The 23,692-nt window shown below is 36.4% G+C and overlaps 1 protein-coding gene across 3 annotated transcripts in view; it reads left to right on the top strand.

The window, feature by feature from the left end:
• Nucleotides 1-23,692, top strand: part of DNAJC13 (DnaJ heat shock protein family (Hsp40) member C13) — a 117,099-nt gene that overhangs the window by 59,681 nt on the left and 33,726 nt on the right. For all 3 annotated transcript variants that reach the window (XM_036266123.1, XM_036266124.1, XM_036266126.1), the window contains exons 24-37: nucleotides 312-471; nucleotides 1,710-1,772; nucleotides 3,113-3,214; nucleotides 5,124-5,228; nucleotides 6,012-6,214; nucleotides 7,276-7,360; nucleotides 10,904-11,058; nucleotides 11,802-11,847; nucleotides 14,312-14,466; nucleotides 15,794-15,995; nucleotides 17,894-18,009; nucleotides 18,536-18,614; nucleotides 20,529-20,664; nucleotides 23,178-23,362. In XM_036266123.1, coding sequence (XP_036122016.1) covers nucleotides 312-471; nucleotides 1,710-1,772; nucleotides 3,113-3,214; nucleotides 5,124-5,228; nucleotides 6,012-6,214; nucleotides 7,276-7,360; nucleotides 10,904-11,058; nucleotides 11,802-11,847; nucleotides 14,312-14,466; nucleotides 15,794-15,995; nucleotides 17,894-18,009; nucleotides 18,536-18,614; nucleotides 20,529-20,664; nucleotides 23,178-23,362 — 1,792 coding nt within the window. The remainder of the gene's footprint in view (nucleotides 1-311; nucleotides 472-1,709; nucleotides 1,773-3,112; nucleotides 3,215-5,123; nucleotides 5,229-6,011; nucleotides 6,215-7,275; nucleotides 7,361-10,903; nucleotides 11,059-11,801; nucleotides 11,848-14,311; nucleotides 14,467-15,793; nucleotides 15,996-17,893; nucleotides 18,010-18,535; nucleotides 18,615-20,528; nucleotides 20,665-23,177; nucleotides 23,363-23,692) is intronic.

Here is a 23,692-nt window from a genome sequence, read left to right as displayed (position 1 = left end):
CTCTCTGTCCACTAGTCACTTAATAACCATCTCAGTTATCATATTTTGAGAGAGACTGTATTCACATAACTTAATTACAGTATATTCTATTTTATTAGTAGTAATTCTTGTTAATCTCATTGCACCTAATTTATAATTATTTATGTATAGGAAAAAACATAATATATATGTTTTATTGCCGTCTGTGGTTTCAGGCATCCTCTGGTCATCTTGGAACATATCCCCCAAGGATCAGTGGGTGGGACTACTGTATATTTGTTTTCACTGTTAGTTTCATGGCTAATTTTATTTTAAACTCTTTTTAAATCTAGGTATGAATTTTTCAATGAGCTCTATCATCGTTTCCTGCTTACCCCAAAAGTAAACATGAAGTGTTTATGTTTACAAGCCCTTGCTATTGTTTATGGCAGATGTCATAAAGAAATAGGACCCTTTACAGATACACGATACATCATTGGAATGTTAGAGAGGGTAAGGATATCATTTAAGGAAACTGCTATTTGTTAGTGCCAACAGGGTACATGTTAAATTTTTCAAAACTACATTTAAATTCTATTTGATTGCATTGAGTTTTTGTATGAGTTTTCTGCATGCGTTTTTCTTTAATTTACATTATTCTTATTTATATATAAGTTAGATGAATAGGAAAATGACTAGTGGGTTAGTACTTGTCCATGTCAGTTTATTTTTTTGCTTTTGAATGACTTTATAGACCTTTTGTCAGTCTTTAAGCATGGATGAGCTGGATAGGCATGTAAAAGAGTTTTATGTACTTCTGGTTTTCCATTTTGGAAATATCTTATGTGATGCTAGCATATTAAATTTCAAAGTGGGAGGATAGTAAAACTTATCAGCACTACAGCAATAACCAATAAAAGGGAAACCAGTTAGCACCTTTTTTTTTTAATTTTAGAAAGTTTGTCATTTGACACTGTAACATGGTAGGTGAAAAGAATAAAATTGATCAGTTCATCCATTGTGCAGCTCAAATTTGAGTACTGTCTACTTGTTTTACTGTTCACACTTTATTCTTTTTGTTTGTGTTTATATGCTTCCTATATTTAATTTAAATTTCAGAGAGCTGCTTTAGAACTACTTCACCAATTTTGCAAATGGCCATCAATGCTCGTTATAATCTCCTTGGCCGTAGATTATAAAACTGATTCTGAATAAGGTCACAAAACATACCTAGAAAATAACATAACCAGGTGAAAACCCTTATTGTTCACTGTTACACCAAACTCTAATTCAATGTTATTGAGAGAATCTGAGTACTTGTAGCATAGCATTTATTCAAATACAATGGCAGCTTTGTATTTTCCTTCTTGTTTGTGTTCATCATGATGTGATTTATGTGAAACATCATTAATCAGTTCTATAGAATTTTACTTAATTCGAGAGTATTGTTTGAGCTAATTCATTTATATATATTTGTTTGTGTGTGTATATATATGTTCTTAAAGCTATAAACGTAATCTTTCATGACTTTTAAAACATCTGCTTTTCTAGGGAGGTTCAGGAAGTCATATAAAATTGCAGAGAATATAAAATATTGAAGAATTATAATAATTGACGATCTTCTCTGATTTTCTTAATGTTTAAAAGATGACATTATTTCTTGTAGGCTGTTGGTTGATGTTGTCCAGTGATAGTAATGTCTAACTTGTGTTTCTATTCATTTCTGACTAAATTCTCATTTATTTCAATAGTGCACAGATAAACTTGAACGAGACAGATTGATCCTCTTCCTTAACAAGTTGATTCTTAATAAGGTATAGTATTTTTGCATAAATGTTACTATTTTCAAAGTCACATGAATATATAACAAAAAGATAAATTATTCCAGTTTGAGTTAATTGTCCAGACATGGTTCTTTTCTTAATCTTTTAGATCAGAAAGCTGTGTGTGGTCTCAGCTCCTAGAGGGAAAAGTTTTTGCCAGAGTCTCTGTATATTCTACCCTAATATTACAGATACTGACTGACTTAATGATAATAAAATTCTTAGTGAAGAATAATGAGGACTGGAATCATTACCTGATTTTTCTTTAGGGAATCTTTAGGATTAGATTTTAAGTAAAGTAAAATGCTCAACATAAAATGGAAAGTTTTTAATTTATCAGTATACATTTTGATGATGTATATTTTTGTCAGTAGACATTTTCAAATAATTTGAAGACATAAAACGAAGAGTTACTTTAGCTCTTCACATTTTCTTTTAAAGACTTTAATAGGTTTGTGCTAATTTCTAACAATTTATAGTTGTAATATATATATATATATATAAAAAACAGTTCACATTCGCATGTGTTAAAGTTTGAGCAGTTTTTTAAATTAAATTTTTACTTTATTTTATTCTTTGAGTAAATAGTGCAAATATTTTTTAATGAAGTATAATTAATAAATCTTAAGAAAATTTATTTTAAATTATACCAGTTTTATCTTAAGTTTACAAAAATATACTGGAACATGCCCTGGCCAGTTTGGCTCAGCCGTTGGAGCGTCGGCCTGCGGTCCAGAGAGACCCGGGTTCAGTTCCCGCTAAGGGCACGTACCTCAGTTGCAGTTTGTCCCCGGCCCTGGCTGGGTCGTGCGGGTGGCAACCACTCGATGTGTCCCTTTCACATCGATGTTTTTCTCTCTCTCTCTTCCTTGCTCTCCCTCCCACTCTATCTGAACAACAACAAAAAATACACTGGAACATTAAAAGGTTTTTTTAATATACCAGATTTTATTTCTGATTATAGAGTAATTTGTTTATTAACAAAAAGACCTGGGTAAATGCAGGATAATTGTAGAACCAGAGAGTTTACATGGGTGTTATTCCTACCAGGCTTGAATTCATTTGCTTATTTTTAGTTTTGTTTTGTTTGCTCAGAATGTATATAAGTAAAAATGTTTTAATGCGATGTGTTTGTAGTATAGCTTTGGCCTTTTTACTTTTGTCTAAATTTATGTTCCTTGAATACAAAATTCTGAAAATACCAATTAATACCACTTAAATGTTAATTTTTCCAGAGATTACAAATATTCTCTTCTTTGAGAAACTTTTAGGTAGTGGTATATATTGGAGAGAAAGATTTTAGATTATGTAAAAATGTTTTTGTCTTCTAGAAAAATGTTAAGGATCTCATGGATTCAAATGGAATTAGAATCCTTGTGGACTTGCTTACCCTTGCACATCTCCACGTAAGCCGAGCTACGGTACCACTGCAGGTATGTATGCTTATCTGGAGTTTATAAGTTTTACATTCTTGGAGTATAATTTTAGCATCAAAATAATCATAAAAATCTGAAAATATGTCAATATATGTGGCCATGAATGTGTTTCTCCACTAATTATAGTATTGATGCCTGGGAGATGAAGTCATACAAAAAAGGTAAAATAACTTTAAGAACTGCTGATCTGACCTGATGGTGTGGCACAGTGGTTGAGCATTGACCCATGCACCAAGATTTTGCTGGTTTGATTCCTGGTCAGGGCACATACCCAGGTTGTGGGCCCAATCCCCAGTGGGGGGCGCATGCAGGAGGCGGCTAATTGATGTTATCTCTCATTGATGTTTCTGTCACTCTCTCCCTCTCCCTCTCTCTCTAAAATCAATAAAGAAAAGAACTGATGATCCAATTTTATTTTTTCAATATGCCTTTTTTTTTAAGTCAATGCAACCTTTAAGATTTTAACTCTATTTGTCATTTATGTAACTGGAACTTTTATTTTTATTTTTTAATCCTCACCCGAGGACATTTTGCATTTATCTTCAGATAGAGCGGGCGGGAGGGAGGGAGGAAGACAGAGAGAGAAACAAAGACGTGAAAGGGACACATTGGGTGATTGTCACCCGCAGGACCCAACCAGGGCCGCAGACAAACTGCAACCGAGGTACATGCCCTTTGCGGAAACTGAACCTGGGTCTCTCTGGATTGCAGGCTAACGTTCTAACCGCTGAGCCAAACCGGCCAGAGAGTAACTGGAACTTTTAGCATTGACAGCCACTGAGAATATACATTTGAATCTGGGGACCTTCTTGAAACCAGCCAGTAAGAGGACAGAGCTGCCAGTCTCTACTGAAAGGCCTCTTCTGATGCCTACCTTATAGAAGGGATCTATACTTAGCTCATTGGAAATTTTTTTCTTTTTTCTTTGGTGCTATGCTTTGTTTTTATTTAATCTCTTAGTGCAAGGAGATATATCATTTTAGTTTTTGGCTGATTGGTGAACATAAGTGCTATTTGAATATTTAGAGTATGGCATTTTCTATTAGGTATGAATAATAGTAATTGTGATGCTTGTATAGCATAATAGTGTATCAGGTATTATTCTGGTACACATAATATATTAACTCTTCCCCAACAGCCCTTCAGTTGTACAGATGAGGAAACGAAGGAACGGAGAGGCCAATATTGCCCAAGATCAATGAATTAAGGGACAGAGTCTAAGTTATAACCCATAAGTCTATGCTCTTGACCACTTTGTTATCCTTCTCTGTATGAGTAACTGAAAGCAGATAGTTATGACAGTATTTAAAAGCCATGTTTTAATAAAACATACTAATTTCATAAAATTTCTATTTTAGATTTTCTTAAACATTGATATATAAAACTATATAAGAATTATCTGTAGTGTTGGTAGTAGATTGAAACTAAATGTTGTAAACCACTAAAACTTTCCTATTAGCATTTTAACTCTTTGATCAAATGCTTATTGAAACTTTTAGTTGAAATTTTGCCCTCAAAGTAAGAATTTTAGTATTTTGAGCATTGTGGTTTAAGGTTAATGGTATATGTTTATTTTTATAGCTATCTGCAGTGTTCTTTGCTACTAAAATTTTAGTGCCCTGCGAATTTATAAATGGCCATCAGGAATGAAGATGTCTTTGAATTTAGCTTAGATTGTCAAGTGAGCCTAGGAACCTATTTACTTCAAATTCGTGTTAATAAGGAAGCCACCTTTTTTGGACTATTAGTTTAGGCATCTAACTCTTATCTCTTAAAATAAAACCTCTTAAAATTTTAGGTGAATTTCTAAAGGAATAAAACCCAAGAAATTAGTACTGTGTAACTTTATAATAACCGCCCCTTACATTTCTATCTTGAAAAGTAACTGAATTATTTTAAAACTTAGAGCAATGTAATTGAAGCTGCTCCAGATATGAAAAGAGAGAGTGAAAAGGAATGGTATTTTGGCAACGCAGATAAAGAAAGGAGTGGCCCATATGGATTTCACGAGGTATGTGTCTCAGAGAAATTTTTCATGAAAGTCTTAGCCTTTATTTTCCTGTGCTTAACACACATAGAGATATTAGAATATTTTAAAACTATAATTTGAATTATTGTCATCAGCTCCAAGGGCTTTGCCATTCCATTTCCATATAAAGGATTCGATGGCTTGCATTTCTAGAGAAACACACACACACACACACACATACACAATCATGTCTTCAAACCTTAGTGTTTAAAAGCAGTTGTTAATGGAGGTATCACTTAGGCTTTTAATGAATTTTATATAACAATTGCTACCTTAATAATTATGTTAAACTATAACTTTTTTATGGTATGAACAGGAAATTTTAATACGCAGTCTGAAGTTTATTAAAAATTGCCTGTACAGTCCAAAGGCAATTTCTGTTTTAACATTTGCTGGTGTTTGATCCTGCCCTCCCATCCTTAGCCTCCCAGTCTCCATGGGAATTTAACCAAAGATAGTTTTATAGAAGACTAAGCCTTCTGTTGGTATAATTCAGTCATTTTACACTGCCTACTATTTTTATTTTTTCCAGTGTTTCTTTTACTCTACAGGTTGACCAGCTACATGGTTATTTTCTGGTATTAGTAGCCAAATTTGGGTTCCTGAAGGCCTGTCAACAAAAGTTTGTTGTTACTCTTTAATAGTGAACTTGTTTGTTTAATTCATATTTTTGTATGTATTTACTATAAAATAGAAAGCATCAGCAAATCCTTTCATTTTGCTTTATTTGTCTGTTTGTAATAATGATGCCCTACTTTCATATAGATGCAAGAATTGTGGACTAAAGGAATGTTAAATGCAAAGACCAGATGCTGGGCTCAAGGCATGGATGGATGGCGGCCACTACAGGCAATCCCTCAGCTTAAGTGGTGTCTGTTAGCCAGTGGACAGGCTGTGCTAAATGAAACTGACCTTGCTACCCTTATATTGAACATGTTGATCACTATGTGTGGATATTTTCCAAGCAGGTAAAATGTAATTGACATTTCCACGGTTAACAGGGACTCTTAAACATATCCTTATTTGTAAGGGTGCCTTCCTCTATGATGGCATGGGATTACTGTGGTGATTTAGAGCAAAGATGTTCCATTTGTAGCCTTGGGTGAAGGCTGCTTTGAATTTTTGAGCTTTTTGAAAAAGATGTAAAGAAATAAATTATTTTGCTAAAGTAGCTAAAAAGCGTCTTTCTTTGGGAGGCTTCAAATAATATTACATTAAGGCTTACTAGCTGCATTCTAGCAACAGTAACAGTTGACATTCATGTGAATCAGGTATGAACTTTTGAAATAAGTATACTGCGGTCTATAGACAGTGGCAGGCGCCAGCTCCTGACCTGGCAGGTTAGCTGCTCCTGGTATAAGAACATGAGGCTAGGCCCACATCTTGCCCCACTTGACAAGTGAAGGTGAGAGTTTGTTATCCAGTGATAATCGTAATTATGACCCTTGAATTAAACTTTTGAATCTTTATAAAATATTTGCATGTACATCATTTTGTTTTATTACTGTCTAAAGATATTTTGTGATGGAAATTACTGAGAAATTGTCGATTTTATAACACTTGAGGCTTTCATTGTTCCAGTTTTCTTTAAAATTAAGATCAGATTTAAAACCCCATAAATAGTATTTAGAAATTATCTAGCATTAAATTAAGGCTATACTTGGAAAATACTGAGAGTAGGTAAATCAGGGTTTACATTTATATGACAAAGTTTGATATGCCCTTTGGGGGGAAATCTCCACTGACAGTGTTGGACAACACCAAGTTTAATCAATTAATAAATAAGAGTCTCTGGCTCTTCTAGGGTACTGTTTTTCAAGGAAATCTTATGGAAGGAAATGAAGTCACATTAAGCAGCCAAATAGATTTAAACCAAAATACCTAATCATGTTCCCAGCTGTATGAGAGCTTAGTCTTCATTAACAAAAAAGTAAGGTAACATGCTTCATGCCTAGTAGAATGTCATATGCTCTGATAATGCAAATTTTAATAAATATATTAAAAATTGACCTTAGAAAATATTTTCTAGGGATCAGGATAATGCCATCATTCGGCCTTTACCCAGAGTGAAAAGACTGCTGTCAGACAGTGCTTGCCTTCCCCATATCATTCAGGTGAGTCACGCTTACATTACCAAATTAGGAATGATATTTTGAGAATCATTTTTCATAATTTAATTTTACAGTGAGTCCATCATTGTTTCATTGTAGTCTATTCCATTTTCAAAAAGCCTGAACCCTGATTACATTTATTTCCCTTACTCCTAATTGAGTTGATATTCTGAATAGACTGTGGAAGATTGTGTATCCAAGAACCCAAACATGGGAAGCCTCCGGACTACAGAATTATTTTCAAAAGGTTTTACTTATTATCCATTCTTAAAATCACACCATTGTAATAACTGAAAGGTGATATACTCAGGTTTTTGGTGCAGGTTGATGTTGCCCTCTCCTAAGTGCCCCGACTGGGCATTGAACCTGAAACCTAGGTATGTGCCCTGATCAGGAATCGAACTCAAAACTTTTTTGGTGTATGGGACAACAGTTTCAACCAACTAGCCACCCGACCTGGGCTTGTCAGATCTATTTTTTAATATTAACCACACTTGGTGTGACTTTTAAATATATGCAGTAATGTGCCATTTGTACCTGTCATTTGCACATTGGTGTGAAAAGAGAGAGGAGAGTTGGTTTGTATATTTTTATATTCACAGATATTCAAATGGCTATGTAAGTCACTGAAGATGAAAAGACTCAATACAGTGACAATGCCCTATCAACTTTTCAACTTTTTTTTTTTTTTTTTTTTTTTGCCAGCTTCTGCTATTAAGCATACCTGCATTTAAAAATATGTATGCTTTTCTGTTGTGGACATTTCTGTTCAGATGCTTAAATGAAAATGCACTGCAGTTATTGTTTCTTATATTCCACTACCTCCCAATCCCCTAGCCAGGGTGCTGCTGTGTGTGTGAGGTGGTGTAATGAGAGGCATTTGTTTTCTATTCTGGACCCTCTCTGCATGTAGATAAAGGACCATACCTGGAATATTTAATTTTCTCAAACGTTTTCTTAGACTTATGAAACTGAAAGGAAAGAAGTAAACATGAACACTGTTCAATTTCAGGCCTGGAAAGAATGACTGGAAAACAAATTTTAAGAGATGAGGTCAGCCCTGGCTGGTTTGGCTCAGCAGTTAGAGCGTTGGCCTACGGTCCAGAGAGACCCAGGTTCAGTTCCCACTAAGGGCACATACTTCGGTTGCAGTTTGTCCCCAGCCCTGGTTGGGTCGTGCGGCTGGCAACCACTCGATGTGTCCCTTTCACGTTGATGGTTTTTTTCTCTCTCTCTCTCTCCCTCCCACATGTGAACAAAAAAAAAAGGAAAAATGTCCTCGGGTGAGGATTAAAAAAAAGAGAGAGATGAAGTCAGCATAACATGAAGTTTGATGGGGGGAGATTTTTTTTTTTTTAATAAATTTATTGATTTTTTAGAGAGAGAGAGAAACATTGATGTGAGAAACGTCTTGTTGGCTGCCTCCTACATGTCTCCTACTGGAGATTGAGCCCACAACTCGGGCATGTGTCCTGACTAAGAATTGAACCAGGACCTCTCAGTCCAAGGGTCGATGCTCAATCCACTGAGCCACGCTCGCCTGGTGGGAAAGATCTATTTTAATTAACCAAAAATTTTTATTAATACCTAAACAAAATGGTTTAAAAGAAGAATTTTAATGATAAAAATAGCTTCTTTTAACAATACATTTTAAATACTGATTTCAAAAAATGTTTTTTGAGAAGCTGATTTGTTTTTCCTTAATTTTCTATATTCTGGGAGATTTTAATGTTGCTAAGCATGTTAGGCAATAGTAGTTTTCAGGAACATTATCTATATTGGTTATTATAGAATTTTGTACTTCATTTAATTTTAAGCAAACACCAGTTTTACCACTGGATATAGCTTCAGAATTTTTAGAGTGGTCTTAGATACCACTCAGATACCAGTGGATTACCTACATCTTCTGGTATAGTCACAAATTCAAATATTTTGGGCTTTTACCTTTTAATTCCCATATTTTTATTATAGTGATGTCAATCAATTCCTGAATTACAACAACCGTTAACACTAGGGAAAATCCTGTGTTACTGTATCACAATTTTTCTTTTTTTTTTTAAATCCTCACCCGAGGACATTTTTTCCCATTTTTTGTTCAGATAGCATGGGAGGGAGATAGAGGGAGAGAGAGAGAGAAAGAAACATCGACATGAAAGGGACACATCAAGTGGCCACCACCTGCACGATGAACCAGGGCCGGGGACAAACTGCAACCGAGATACGCGCCCTTAGCTGGAACTGAACCCAGGTCTCTCTGGACCACAGGCTGAAGCTCCAACCGCTGAGCCAAACCAGCCAGGGCTCTTTTTGTTTTTCTTTTTTCTTTGTTGGTTTTTATAGAGAGATAGGAAGGGAGAGGGAGAGAGAGATAGAAACATCGAGAGAGAACATCTGTTGGCTGCCTCCTGCATGCCCCTCACTGGGGATTGGGCCCACAACCTGGGTATGTGTCCTGACCGGGAATCAAACTGCCAACCTCTTGATGCATGGGTTGGCGCTAACCAGGGAGCCACAACAGCAGGGCATTAGTAACATTGGATCCCAAATTGGGGATTCTTTTGAAGTAATTATTTATAGAAAGTTGGAATGCCACTTTTACTAAGATAAAACTTACTGAATTTCTTTTCTTTTCTTTTTTTATCCTCACCCGAGGACATTTTTCCATTTTTTGTTCAGATAGAGCGGGAGGGAGAGAGAGGAAGAGAGAGAGAAACATCAATGTGAAGGGACACATCGAGTGGCTGCCATCCGCACGACCAATCAGGGCCGGGGACAAACTGCAACCGAGGTTCGTGCCCTTAGCGGGAACCGGACCTGGGTGTCTCTGTACCGCAGGCCGACGCTCCAACCGCTGAGCCAAACCGGCCAGGGCCTGAATTTCTTTATCAAGTGTTTATTCTAGCAATAAACACTTGCTACATTTTTTTTTTTTTTCCTTAGCCCAGATTCATTACTATGATCTCAGATACTCCCTCCAGTATTGCCAGCTCAGGTTTCTAGAGATCACATGTTTTGGTACTTCCTGGTAGTAGAAATACTGTTGGTATTTGGTTGCTCTCTTGCCCTCTACTTGGCATTTGTAGATGTTGCTTGGTGCTGTTTCACTGATAGCATTATCTGCTCCGCTGCTTGAGTTCTCAAGTATTCTTTGGGGGATGCTTCATGTCCACTCAGCTAAACTGAAAATAACCCAAAGCTAGCTGCTTTTCTTTTTTCTTTTTTCTTTTGTCATTAAGTTTTCTTGCACAAGAATTAATTTTACCTATAATCATGACAAAACAGCTTCAGGCATGTTTGGACTTTTTCTGAAGAAGTTTTGATCAATTCTAATATTTTATATCTCCGCATTAAATGTTAAATGAATCATTTTCAAATCTTTTTAGATTCTAATAGACAAGCTTACTGTATTCGATGGATTTTTATTTTGTAACTTGCTACGTATAAGAAACTATAACCTCAACACAAGAAACATATAAACCTAAAATGAATGATGATATTACCAGCATGTTACAATCCAATAACAAAATAATTTTATTTCTTTTTTAGCTACTGCTGACCTTTGACCCTATCCTTGTTGAAAAGGTTGCTATTTTGTTATACCATATCATGCAAGATAACCCACAGTTACCTCGTCTTTATCTTAGTGGAGCATTTTTCTTTATCATGATGTATACAGGTTCCAATGTGCTTCCAGTGGCTCGGTAAGAACTCTAATGATAATCTGTTTAAGATTATTATTTGAATTGTACACGGAGAGATTAATTGATTTGAATGTGAATGTGTCAGTATATCATTGCTTTCATTAGATTTTTTATTATAAAAGTAGTTTATATGTCTGAAAATTTAGAAATTAGAAGACTATGAAGAAATTACTCAGTAATACACCACTTAACAACATCTAACATACAAATTTTATTATCTAGTATTTTAATATACATACTTATGTAACCATATTTATATTGTGCATGCACTTTCACATTTCACTTTTTTCTTAAAATTGGATAATTTTGGTCCTTGACGGGTAGCTCAGTTGGTTAGAGCATTGTCCCAATGTGCCAAGGTAGTGGGGTTGATTCCCGGTCGGGGCACATGCAGGAAACAACCAGTGGGTGTATGAATGGTTGGAACGTGGGCCTGTGTTTTGCTTCCTCTCCCCCTCCCCACTCCTGTCTCCCTTCCTCTTTCTCTCAAATCAATAAATACAATATAAATAAATAAATTTAAATTAGATAATTTTTCACATTACTGTCTAACCTTAATATGACCATAATTTTTAAATCTTTTTATTTAAATTCTGCCTTAATTAGAAATCAAGCATTTTGGTGATCTGGATTTACAAGTTACCTTTTATGGCTTTTATTTATATATAAAGACATCTTTAGAAAACTAAGATTACCAAATCTAAATCAATTCCTGTGTCTGATAAGTAATTTTTTTCCCCTAGATTTTTGAAGTACACGCACACCAAACAGGCTTTCAAGTCAGAGGAGGTAAGCCAGGTGAACCCTCTGAATATATAATTTCACACTTGGTAAGCTATCTTGGCAACAAAGTTCCCTGAGCTGTGTATGTTTACTAGATTATGAGCACTTGAGGGCAAGTATTGTTTTATTCATTTTTTACATTTTCTTGTGGTACCTTCCTTGTACATAGAAAGTCTAAGCTAATATTTTTAAATGAAAATAAATGTCGCCCATTAGACTTAATATTGAAATTGAAGATGTGGATTATAACGTGACACCCCTGTGAACATAACTTGTTCCCTTGTAAAATTTTGATTAATTTTCATAAATAATTCATCATATACCTGAGTCTCACATAATCAGATAACATTCCGTACGGCTTCAACTTTATTAATTTTTTTAATCCTCAGCCGAAGAAATTTTTCTGTTTATCTTCAGATAGAGTGGGAGAGAGGGAAAGAGAGAGAAACATCAATGTGAGAGGGACATATTGACTGGTTGACTCCGACAGGACCCCGACCAGGGCCAGGGACAAATCGAAACCAAGGCATGTGCCCTTGACTGGAATCAAACTCGCGACTCACTGGTCCTCGGACCGACGCTCTAACTGCTGAACCAAACCAGCCAGGGCGATGTTTCTTTTTTGAAGTACTTAAATTTTTAGGTGCTTTCAAGTGTTCTTGTCATCTTACTGAGGAGGAAAAGTAGGAATCCAGAAAAATATGAGGCTTATTCAGGAAGCTTTGACCACCTGAAACTTTGTACCACTTGGAGAGGTATTTATTGTCACCACATAACTGAAGTGTGTTACAAATTTCATTAGGCTTTTTACATGGACTGTTTGTTGGTTTTCAGATTTTATTGCGAAAAGAAGAATAAATCAAAACCAGACCATTTGTTTATGAGACTAACCAAGGAATGTTATGTCACTAGATCAGACTGCATGTTTTATAGAGTAGCCAGTGAGACCCTGGAAAATAATCTGTTTGTCTAATAATATTAAAATAATGCCTAAGTTTTTTTTTGTTTGTTTGTTTGTTTTTATCCTCACCCGAGGACATTTTTCCATTTTTTGTACAGATAGAGTGGGAGGGAGAGAGAGGAAGGGAGAGAGAGAGAAAAATATCGACGTGAAGGGACACATCGAGTGGCTGCCACCCGCACGACCAACCAGGGCCGGGGACAAACTGCAACCGAAGTACGTGCCCTTAGTGGGAACCGAACCCGGGTCTCTCCGGACCGCAGGCCGACGCTCTAACCGCTGAGCCAAATTGGCCAGGGCAATAATGCCTATGTTGATGTAATTTTTATAGCTTATAGAAAATTAAAATATAAAAGTTTTTTTAAAATGCCTCTAATGAAACCTTAATGTGGTTTCAGGCATTTGGGGCATAATTATTTTTTCCTTTTAGTGTGTACAGTTATGTATATATAATCTTTTTTCAAATTTTATATGAGAAATTATATATGTCATTTCACCTAACAATATTTTGAATAACTACAACAAAACAGTGTTTGTTTATAGCAGAACTCTGGATGCTGGAATTATTAAGTAATAGTATTGTAAAGAACAGAACAAGCAATTTTTCACCCAAAAGTTTAACAGATAGTAAATTTATGGCTTATATTATTAGCAAAAGGCCTGAAGAATATTCATAATCTAATTTTTTTTGTACTAAGTGGTAAAACCATGTCTGGGTTTTTACCCCTGTCTCTCTGTCAGATTCTAGAGAAATGAAACAGCTTCATTTTGCCTAGAAGGAAATAAGAGAAGTTCTTATTGTCTTTAGGATTTTATTTCCATCAGGCAAAGAAATTAGTTTAAAATTTTAGTATGATTAAGTGTGTTCATTACCCTGACTCCATTTGGCTTGCCAGAGAATCTGGAGTTTTTAATACAGTTAATTGTACTTTGAATAGAAAATTTTAAGCTAAATCCTAGCCACCCTTCATGAGAACAGCCTCTTTAAGATCTTGATTTTCTGGCCCTGGTTGGTTTGGCTCAGCAGTTGGAGCCTCGGCCTACAGACCAGAGAGTCCCGGGGTTGGTTCCCGCTAAGGGCACGTACCAAAAAAAAAAACAAACAAAAAAAACAACCAAAAAACAAAAACAAGATCTTGATTTTCTGGATTTACTTGTTTTTGAAAACAGAAACAGGTACAGGTGGGAACTGCAGCCAACAGTGTAACAGAATAATTGATGTTAATCTCTTACGTGTTCCTTGTGTTGTCCATTATTGTTATGCATGGTCACAGGCCAGTTGGCAGCCCTGACACCTGAGCAGGTTAAGACTGCTGCAGGGCTGGAGGGTGTTAGTTCCACCGTGGGGCTCTTGCCAAGCCAGTTCATACCAGAAACCTTTCACTTCACATTTAGCCATGTTTCTATCTAAATTTCCAAAGCACAAAAGCAATTTGTTAGAGTTCTCTTAAATGTTCACCAGAAAATTGAAAGATAGTGTTTCTGACTAAATTTTGTTTTGTTTTAAAGACAAAAGGACAAGATATTTTTCAGAGAAGTATACTTGGGCACATCCTACCAGAAGCAATGGTTTGTTACTTAGAAAATTATGAGCCTGAAAAGTTTTCTGAGATTTTTCTTGGAGAATTTGACACTCCAGAAGCAATCTGGAGCAGTGAAATGAGGTAAGTAGTCAGTTTGTTGTATTTTATACTCAGCATTTTTGCCTCTTGCTGTCTGGTTTGATTCCTACGCTGCTTTTACTAGTTACATAATATAAAGCTACCATCATTGGTGCCAAATCAAGGGACAAGGCCATAAGCTTTTTTTTAGTTCTGACATGACTGACAGAATTATTGTGACCTTAATAGAGCTTTATTTAAAGGTAGACCCTATTGTCACCCGTGGTGCTTAAGTCAGTTTGTAGAACTGGTATAACTAGGCAGTGACCTAATATATATATTTATGGACTGTGTGGAGATAAAATCAAGACACACTTCTTTGGTATTTGGAAATCAAATTCTACTTCACTAATTAAAAACTATGCCCACATAAAGTGGACCAGAACAGAGATATTCAAAATCCTTTTAGAATGAGGGCTCCATAGCCAGAACATTTGACCTTAACCTGGAGGTTAGCATTCCTATCAAATGTCCTTAATTAGAAAGAGAATGCCTATGGAAACTAGAAAAAGGAGAAACCCAGAAGCAAGTGTCAGTGTTCAGACAGGCTCTGTGCAGGAAAGACTTGGCATTTCATAGTTCCAGTGTCAAGGCCACCTCTGTGGAGAGCCCCTTAATCCTCTCAGCTGGATGGCAGTTGATCTTCCTTCTCTCTCCTTTGGCTGACTTCACACTCACAGTGCCACCTGCTGGTTATCATTTGGATTCTCCCATGGGTTGACCTGTGGCTTGGCATGTACTAGCCACCAGTTTGATTATATTCTGTGTATGATAGTCATATTTTGGGGGGGAAATATATAGGAATATAAGTAAGTTTAAAACACAGTTTTTCTATGTATTACTTTTCTTCTGAAATCGATTAAAATATGCATCCCCCATCTAAAAGATGTAATTCTCTGAGTACTGATGAAATAAAATTTCTGCTTAGCTGAGTGTCAGATCCCAGATTATAGTAAGTTAACAAAAATGAATACCATGCAATGAGCTTTAGGGTGATAACTAATTTGAGTTCCCTGGCTATGCCCACATGCTGCCTGCAGATTTCATACCATTTGACCATCTCACGACTGATTTTTCAGTAGAAAGGACAGATAGTATCAACCTTTTTCTCTTTGGTCTTCTTTGTAGGTAGCTATTACTAATACATTTATATCCATTGAGAGTTTTTACATAATAAGTTTAGAATACTGTGAGAATGTTACTCAGGGTACTCTAAATAATTGAGTTCCTTTAAAGAAGGTCCATATAATTATCTTGCATGATTGCCTATCTTAACCTTATCTTTAAAATCAAATTTCTTCATAATGCTTGGGGATTTTTATAATCATAGGCGCCTCATGATAGAGAAGATCGCTGCCCATCTTGCTGATTTCACACCTCGTCTTCAGAGTAACACGAGAGCACTTTACCAGTACTGTCCCATCCCAATTATCAACTATCCACAACTAGAAAATGAACTATTTTGTAATATTTATTACCTCAAACAACTTTGTGATACACTCCGATTTCCAGATTGGCCAATTAAAGATCCGGTAAGTTAGCAGTTTAATTTGTGCCTTCTTAAAGTAGGCTATTAAAAATAGCCTCTAATAACTTCTGGGTATTTCTTCCTTTCATGGTAAGAAAGATTATAGCTTCCTTAAGTATTTCCCCTTACTTTAAGCACTGTGTAACTCTGTGGGTAGTTCAGTATATTTGGGTACATACCAAACTGAAAGGTACTTTTTTGAGGGAGTTAGGAACTTTATAATCTTGACCTTCTGTGACAGAAAGGAAACAAACTAATTTCATGTGTATAACACAGTTGTATACTATAATAGCTTGGTGGAAGCCTGTCTTTATAGTAGATTGATTAAGCTCACAGATGTTGGAGTGAGGCAGTGTAGAACGGAGTCTTGGTTTGGTTGTTATATAACATTCAGTACATTGCTTGACTTCTGTGAGCCTCTGTTAAGGTAATAGTACGTACTACTAGTTTTTACAACAACAGTGATCTCATATGGTAGTTAGGGAGATAAGTGAGAATTCACATGAAAATGGCATAATTCTTGGCACACATGTGGGGCAATAAGTGTGACATGCTTATTTGTATAGTAGTATCTACTTCCTGACTGCCCACAGTGCCCTTGGGACCACTCCAGCTTGAGCCCTTGGATATCTACTGGAAGCCTGGAATAAAGTAGGCCTGGCTGCCCATTGTTGGACTATTATTGTAGCAGAGAGTATACCATTCATTGTCTTTACCATCAAAAGATTTCGGAACAATTGCCATTTGTACCACCAGGCACTGACTCTTTATAGTGCTCTACGTGAAGGCAGGTAGACTCTGCTCCTGTTCTGGAGTCAACATGAGATTTGAAAAAGTATGGGCTTTTTAGTCAGACCTGGGTTTGAATCCAGTTCTATCACTTGTGAACTGGGAAACATGTAGCTATCTCTCAAAATCTCAGTGTTTTTATTCATTCAGATTTTATACAATAATTACATCTGTAAAGCACCTAGTTCCTTGATATATAGGCATGCAGTAAATGTTAGCTCTCTTCTCACCTGCTACCCATACACCCTTGTGTTCACCATCCCTTTGTTTGAATGCCTGCATACCAGTAACTGTGCTGGATCACCTTGAGAAGATGCTACTATATACTGCTTTTTTTTTCTTACTAAAACATACTGTCTAATAATTTCAAAATGTTCTGTACTTTGTGAACATTTCTTTAACAAATAACACTTTAAAAATAGCCCTGGCTGGCCCTGGCTGGTTTGTTCAGTGGTTAGAGCATCAGCCCTCAGACTGAAGGGTCACAGGTTCGATTCCCAGTCAAGGGCACGTACCTGGGTTGCGGGTTCAGTGCCTGGCCCTTGTTCAGGTCATGCAGCAGGCAACCTATCAATGTGTCTTTCTTGCGTCAATGTTTGTCTCTCTCCCTTCCTCCCTTCCAGTCTATCTAAAATCAATGGAAAAGTTTCCTTGGGTGAGGATTAAGAAAAAAATAAAAATAACCCTCGCTGGAATGGCTCAGTTGGTTGAGAGTCATCCCATGCACCGAAAAGTCAGTTGCCAGTTTGATTCCCAGTCAGGTCACATGCCCTGGTTGTGGGCTCGATATCCAGTAGGGGGCATGCAGGAGGCAGCTGATTGATGTTTCTCTCTCACATCGATATTTCCCTCTCCCTTTCCCTTCTTTCTCTAAAAAAATTAATAAAAACATTTTTTAAAAATAGAGGAATATAGCTATATACCGATACTTTGCTATCTAACTATTTAACAGTGCTAAGAAGGTGATTTTGGTTATTTATGTTTCAGAAAGCTATTGGACAGTTTAGAAATGTCTATTTAAATAAATGTAGCACACAAACTTTGTGGCTTGCAAATTATATTCTGAAATCGTTTTATTTTAATAGATACAAATTTTAATCCTCTGTCTTTAAGGTTAAGCTTCTAAAAGATACTCTTGATGCTTGGAAGAAAGAAGTAGAAAAGAAGCCACCGACAATGTCAATAGATGATGCTTTCGAAGTGCTTAATCTCCCTCAAGGACAGGGACCGTGAGTCATTCTCAGTATTATTTTCCCCTTCCTCTTGCAGTTTGTGTAATGCATGAGGAGAGATTTTTATAGCAATATGATGGAGTCATTAAGTGACAGATGCTTAGGAAACACTGCAGATTCACTTTATCAGTGAAGTTTTATAGTAGAGTAGATGTGTTAGAGGAAAATAGTTTAAAATATATTTTCTTAGGTATAGACTGAATTTCTAACTTAGAATTATATAGTTCAGAGTGATATTTTGGAAAATTACTTCCAAAATAATTTCTTAGTTCTTCAAACCCCAAATGCCGTTTTATAATTGTAAATGAATGATAACCTTGCATATGAGAAATTTAGGTTTTATGTTTTATGTGTAAAGATAACATAAAAAGGATAATCTTAAATTTAACTAGGTTTGATTTGACACCTAATATATGATCATATACATTAAAGTAAGGTTCTTAAAATGCCATTTTAGATGACTGTGTAAACATTTTTTTCTTGCACTTTACTGTATTCAAAAAACAATTTTCCTGTTTAACAGGCACGATGAGAGCAAGATCAGAAAAGCTTACTTCAGACTTGCACAAAAGTACCACCCTGATAAGAATCCAGAAGGGAGGGTATGTACTGCCTTTGAAATTAAGGCTTTTGACCCTGGCTGGTTTGGCTCAGTGGTTAGAGTGTCGGCCTGCGTTCCAGAGAAATTAAGGCTTTTGGGTTGACTTCCTTTTTCTCCATTACTGTTTTAGACAGAGAGCAGATGTACTCATCCTCTGTGCGAGTATCTGCCTCTTGATACATGCCCAGGGTGTTTAACTTCTAGCCCTTGTTTTCTGCATGAACATCCCTCCCTCAGTTTACCAGAAGCACTGCCCTTTGAGACTAGTAATTTAGGGATTTTATTCTCTCCTTACCCACATCTGTTTGAGAATTAGCTCTAATCGGCACTCACATGAATAATTGAAAGTTATGCCCTGGCCGGTTTGGCTCAGCGGTTAGAACATTGGCCTGCGGTCCAGAGAGACCCGGGTTCAGTTCCAGCTGAGGGGACGTACCTCAGTTGCAGTTTGTCCCTGGCCCTGGTTGGGTTGTGTGGAAGGCAGCCACTCACTGTGTCCCTTTCACGTCGATGTTTCTCTCTATCTCTCTCTTCTTCTCTCTCCCTCCCTCTCTATCTGAACAAAAAATGGAAAAATGTCCTTGGGTGAGGATAAAAAAAAAAAAAAGAATAATTGCAAGTTAGGATTATGGTTGAATTTAACTCATTTGTAGGTGATGCCATTCCCATCCAGATAGCTTTGTGTAAATTTTTTTTCTAATAACATCCAATTTCATATCTAACTAAAAGTGGAAATTGTGGTTCAGATTTAAAGTCATCTGCTGCCAGAATTCCTTGATTCTGCCTCTTCCAGCTTTCTATTAAAATACCAATTCATAAAAGAAGAAATCAGATAAGAACCACTAAAACTAGAACTGATAGTTTATTGTTGGAAATTTGGAGCAGTTTTCACTGATTTCAAATTCACTGTTGTTTGTAGAAACAGACAGAATTCTTGAATGGTAAGACAGCATTGAAAAGATGTCACTTTTATTTTATTTATTTTTCTTTATTGATTTTTAGAGAGGAAGGGAGAGGGAGAGAGAGATAGAAACATCAATGAGAGAGAACATTGATTGGCTGCCTCCTGCATGTCCACCCACTGGGGATCGGGCCTGCAACCTGGGCATGTGCCCTGACTGGGGATCGAACCAGCGACCTCCTGGTGCACGGGTCGACGCTCAACCACTGAGCCACACCGGCCGGGCAAGATGCCACTTTTATATGTTCAATACATTTTAAGTCAAAAGCCTGGGATGGTTCTGAGAAAATTTTAGCAACTCAGATTCGTCGGGGCGAGAGGACAAGCCAAGATGGTAAGAAACTTGGAATCAGTTATTAAATTGCTAGACTTAACCTACCGGATGTTGTAATACTCTGTAAAGCTACTACAGTAAATAGGTTAACTGCTACAAGAATCAACATAATAGATCAAGGAACATAATATAATGTAATAGTTTATGAGCATGGATTTAGGAATTAGATCTGGGTGTCTTAGCTCTATCACCAATTGACTTTGTGATTTAACATCTGAAAAATGAGGATAATAATGGTACAACACTTCACATGGCTGTTTTGAGGATTAAATGAGATAATGTATATAAAGCACTTAGTATAGAACCTGCCGTAGTACTCAATAAATAGTAGTTCTTATAATTATTTTATAATAATTCAGAAACTTATCTCTAGTTATAGCAATTTAATATACTGATGGTATAAATCATTGAGGAAGACATTTTCAGTAAATGGTATTGAGGTCATTGAATAGCTATTTGGGGATGGGGAGAATTCACCTTAAAAGTTATCCAGCTAGGGTACAGTTGGAATGAATTCCTTCATATACAGCAAAACAAAACAAAATAATAACCAACATTCTGTTTTAGTTGTGATTTGAGATGTCCCAAATTAGAAATTAATTATTTCTGGTTACATACAGGATATGTTTGAAAAAGTAAATAAAGCATATGAATTTTTATGCACCAAATCAGCAAAAATAGTGGATGGACCAGATCCAGAGAATATAATTTTAATTCTGAAAACGCAGAGCATTCTCTTCAACCGTCATAAAGAAGGTAAGGCATGTATTGTTTTCAAATTTTTATTTATCCTCCAGCTAATTCTACCATGTTATTTGTTTCTACAGTGTATTTAATAGATTTATAATTATTATTGCAAAGGCTCTTAAAATTGTATTTTAGATACAGCAAAAGAGTAATTTCATAGGGAGGCCCAAAATGGTGTTTATTTTATACCTTCCATTTCTTAGCTGTGTTTTTCAGTATTTTGCATTTCCAAAAAGTTGGCATTATTCCTTCCTGAAGGACATTTTCCTCCTGTGGAGATACTTGGTTATTTTTTCTGTTTAGCCTTTTAGCAGCAAACATACCAAATGAGATCTAAAATTGATCTGGCAGTGTTTGATTCAGGGATTGATCGGTGTTCTTAAATCACATACAAAAAGACTCTGTCCATCATGACTCTAAAAGCCTCTAATCGTTAAAAATGCCAAGAGTGTTTTGGTCTTAAAAAGCAGTAGAAACTTTTCAAATGATTATATACCTCTCATCTTATTTCCTGTGGTAGCTGTCAGGACCCTCAGTTTGAAAAACACTGTTACATAGATTAAGTAGTTGTGATTGCAGGATACAGAGTTATTGGGAATTTGCAGAATGTTTGTAGGCTATTTGCAGTAACCCTAACAGTGGCAGTCAAAAAGCTGGGAGTATGTTGAAACCTTAAGACTTTGTGGTGGTGAGTTAGGTTCAATATGGCAGTTGGCTTGGGGACTGAACTTGGCTTATAGCACCAAGTGGTAGGTAGATCCATTTGCTCTATAGAGTGATGTTGGGAGAAAAGTGGAGACTGGTGGATCTGACATAAGCAGGTGGATTGTTGGGTAATTGAGGACAAGTGAAGTTTAAGTTTAAGTACATATTGGAGGGGACAACATGGGGATCTAGCAATTGAGTCATTAGAGAGTAGTGTCTAATTGATTCACTTTTACATATGAATTAAACAGAACATATTTGTAAACATTTAGTTATATGGCATTTATTACTAATCAGAATGTATTTAAAGACATCTTTTTCAAATCATTGGTTATTTTTTAATGGCTGATAACTACACTAGCCACAAGGTGAGGTGCAGTTGTGGCTCACCATTGCTTTGTTATCAAGGTCAGAATGTTTTCTCAGGCTTCGTTTTTCACTTTTCTCAAGGGGGTTTATACCCAGTGAGTTCTGGGGTGGGATACCCGATCTGATAGGCTTAAAATGTATTCACTGTTTTTTGTTGTTGTTTTTGTTTTTGTTAATCTTCACCAGAGGATATTTTTTTCATTGAGTTTTAGGGAGAATGAAAGGGAGAGAGAAACATCAATACGAGAGAGACACCTTCATGTGCACCCTAACCAGGGCTGGGGATCAAACCTGCAACTCAGGTACATGCCCTTGATTGGAAATCAAACCCCTGACCCTCTGGTGCGCAGGCCAGCGCTCTAACCACTGGTTCATGCTGGCCAGGGCTATTCACTGTTTTTCTTACCACATAAATACATGTATGTTTTAGGATTACTAGGACCAGTTGTAGGGGGCTTTTTTAAAAAACCATTTTAGAAATGAGTTCATTTAAGGCAGATTATTGGTCATACTCAAAAATCAAAAGCTTTATGCTGATTTCAAGTGGGATTATAGAGGCATTTATAAAGTTATAGCCAATTGATTTACATATTCCTACCTTAGAGGTTCATGAAAAGAACAGGGCAGTTGGACATCTGTACATTTTTACTTTCACCTTTAAATTTACTTACCAAGACATGAAATTAGCCAAATACAGTTAATAATTTATTTCTCTTTTGTATTTCTAGAACAAATTATATTCAGTATTTTTAAATGTTCATTTTACAGTAATTGGTGCAAGAGAAAGAAAATGCTCTGACTGGTTTGGCTCAGTCGTTAGAGTGTTGGCCCGCAGACCAGAGCCCCGGGTTCGGTTCCCGCTAAGGGCATATACCTCGGTTGCAGTTTGTCCCCGGCCCCGGTTGGGGTCGTGTGGGTGGCAACCACTCGATGTGTCTCTCTCACATTGATGTTTCTCTCTATCTTCCTCTCTCTCTCTCCCTCCTGCTCTATCTGAAGATAAATGCAAAAATGTCCTCGGGTGAGGATTAAAAAAAAAGTACACTTGTTATTCAGAAAGTTGAATATAAAATACTCACTTAAATCTCTCACTCTCTCTTTAACAAAGAAGTATGAATATCATGATTGTTAATACAGTCTCTGGTGTGTTGGCCATGTCTTGCTGTCTATGATCAGGTGCAACGTTAACAAAGATCACATGGACAAAATAGAACGTCAGTATTCTGCAAAAGATCAAACAGTAAATTCAGTTAATCTACCAGAAAATACTCTATTACTAGTGGAAACATTTTAGAGAAATTAAACAAAACAAGTTTGCTAGAAAAGAAAAGATCCAAGGGATTTATACTCGTTTTAATTTCTTTTTATAAGCTAAAATTAGGAGACATAGCATGATCAGTTTTTGTTTTGTTTGTTTTTTTCCCAACACTAACCTTTGCTTATTTCAGATTTACAGCCTTATAAATATGCAGGATACCCCATGCTGATTAGGACCATAACAATGGAAACTTCAGATGACCTCCTTTTCTCAAAAGAATCACCTTTGTTGCCTGCTGCAGTAGAGCTGGCTTTCCACACGGTCAACTGCTCAGCCCTCAATGCTGAAGAGCTCCGAAGGGAAAATGGAATTGAGGTAATATGGAATGACCTTTGTGTTGACCTTCAAGCTAGTATTTAGGCACATTTTAGACTCTTGGCAATAGAGAATTCACCAAGTACAAATGCAGTTGATAAGTTTGTTTAACTTATGCCAACAGATAACAGTGTTATTTCCCTATATTCTAGTACCAAAATTAAAGGTAGAAATGGAGCTTTATTTCATAATATGAATCGGAGAGTATTAGATTAAAAATTGGTAAACTTAGCCTGGCCAGTGTGGCTCAGTGGTTGAGCATCGACCCATGCACCAAGAGGTCGCTGGTTTGATTCCCGGTCAGGGCACATGCCCAGGTTGTGGGTCTGA

This window comes from Molossus molossus, unplaced genomic scaffold (genome assembly GCF_014108415.1).
Source record: "Molossus molossus isolate mMolMol1 unplaced genomic scaffold, mMolMol1.p scaffold_m16_p_18, whole genome shotgun sequence".
Classification (NCBI taxonomy): Eukaryota; Metazoa; Chordata; class Mammalia; order Chiroptera; family Molossidae; genus Molossus; species Molossus molossus.
Note: the sequence above shows the minus strand (reverse complement) of the source record. Positions and strands in the feature narration are given on the sequence as shown.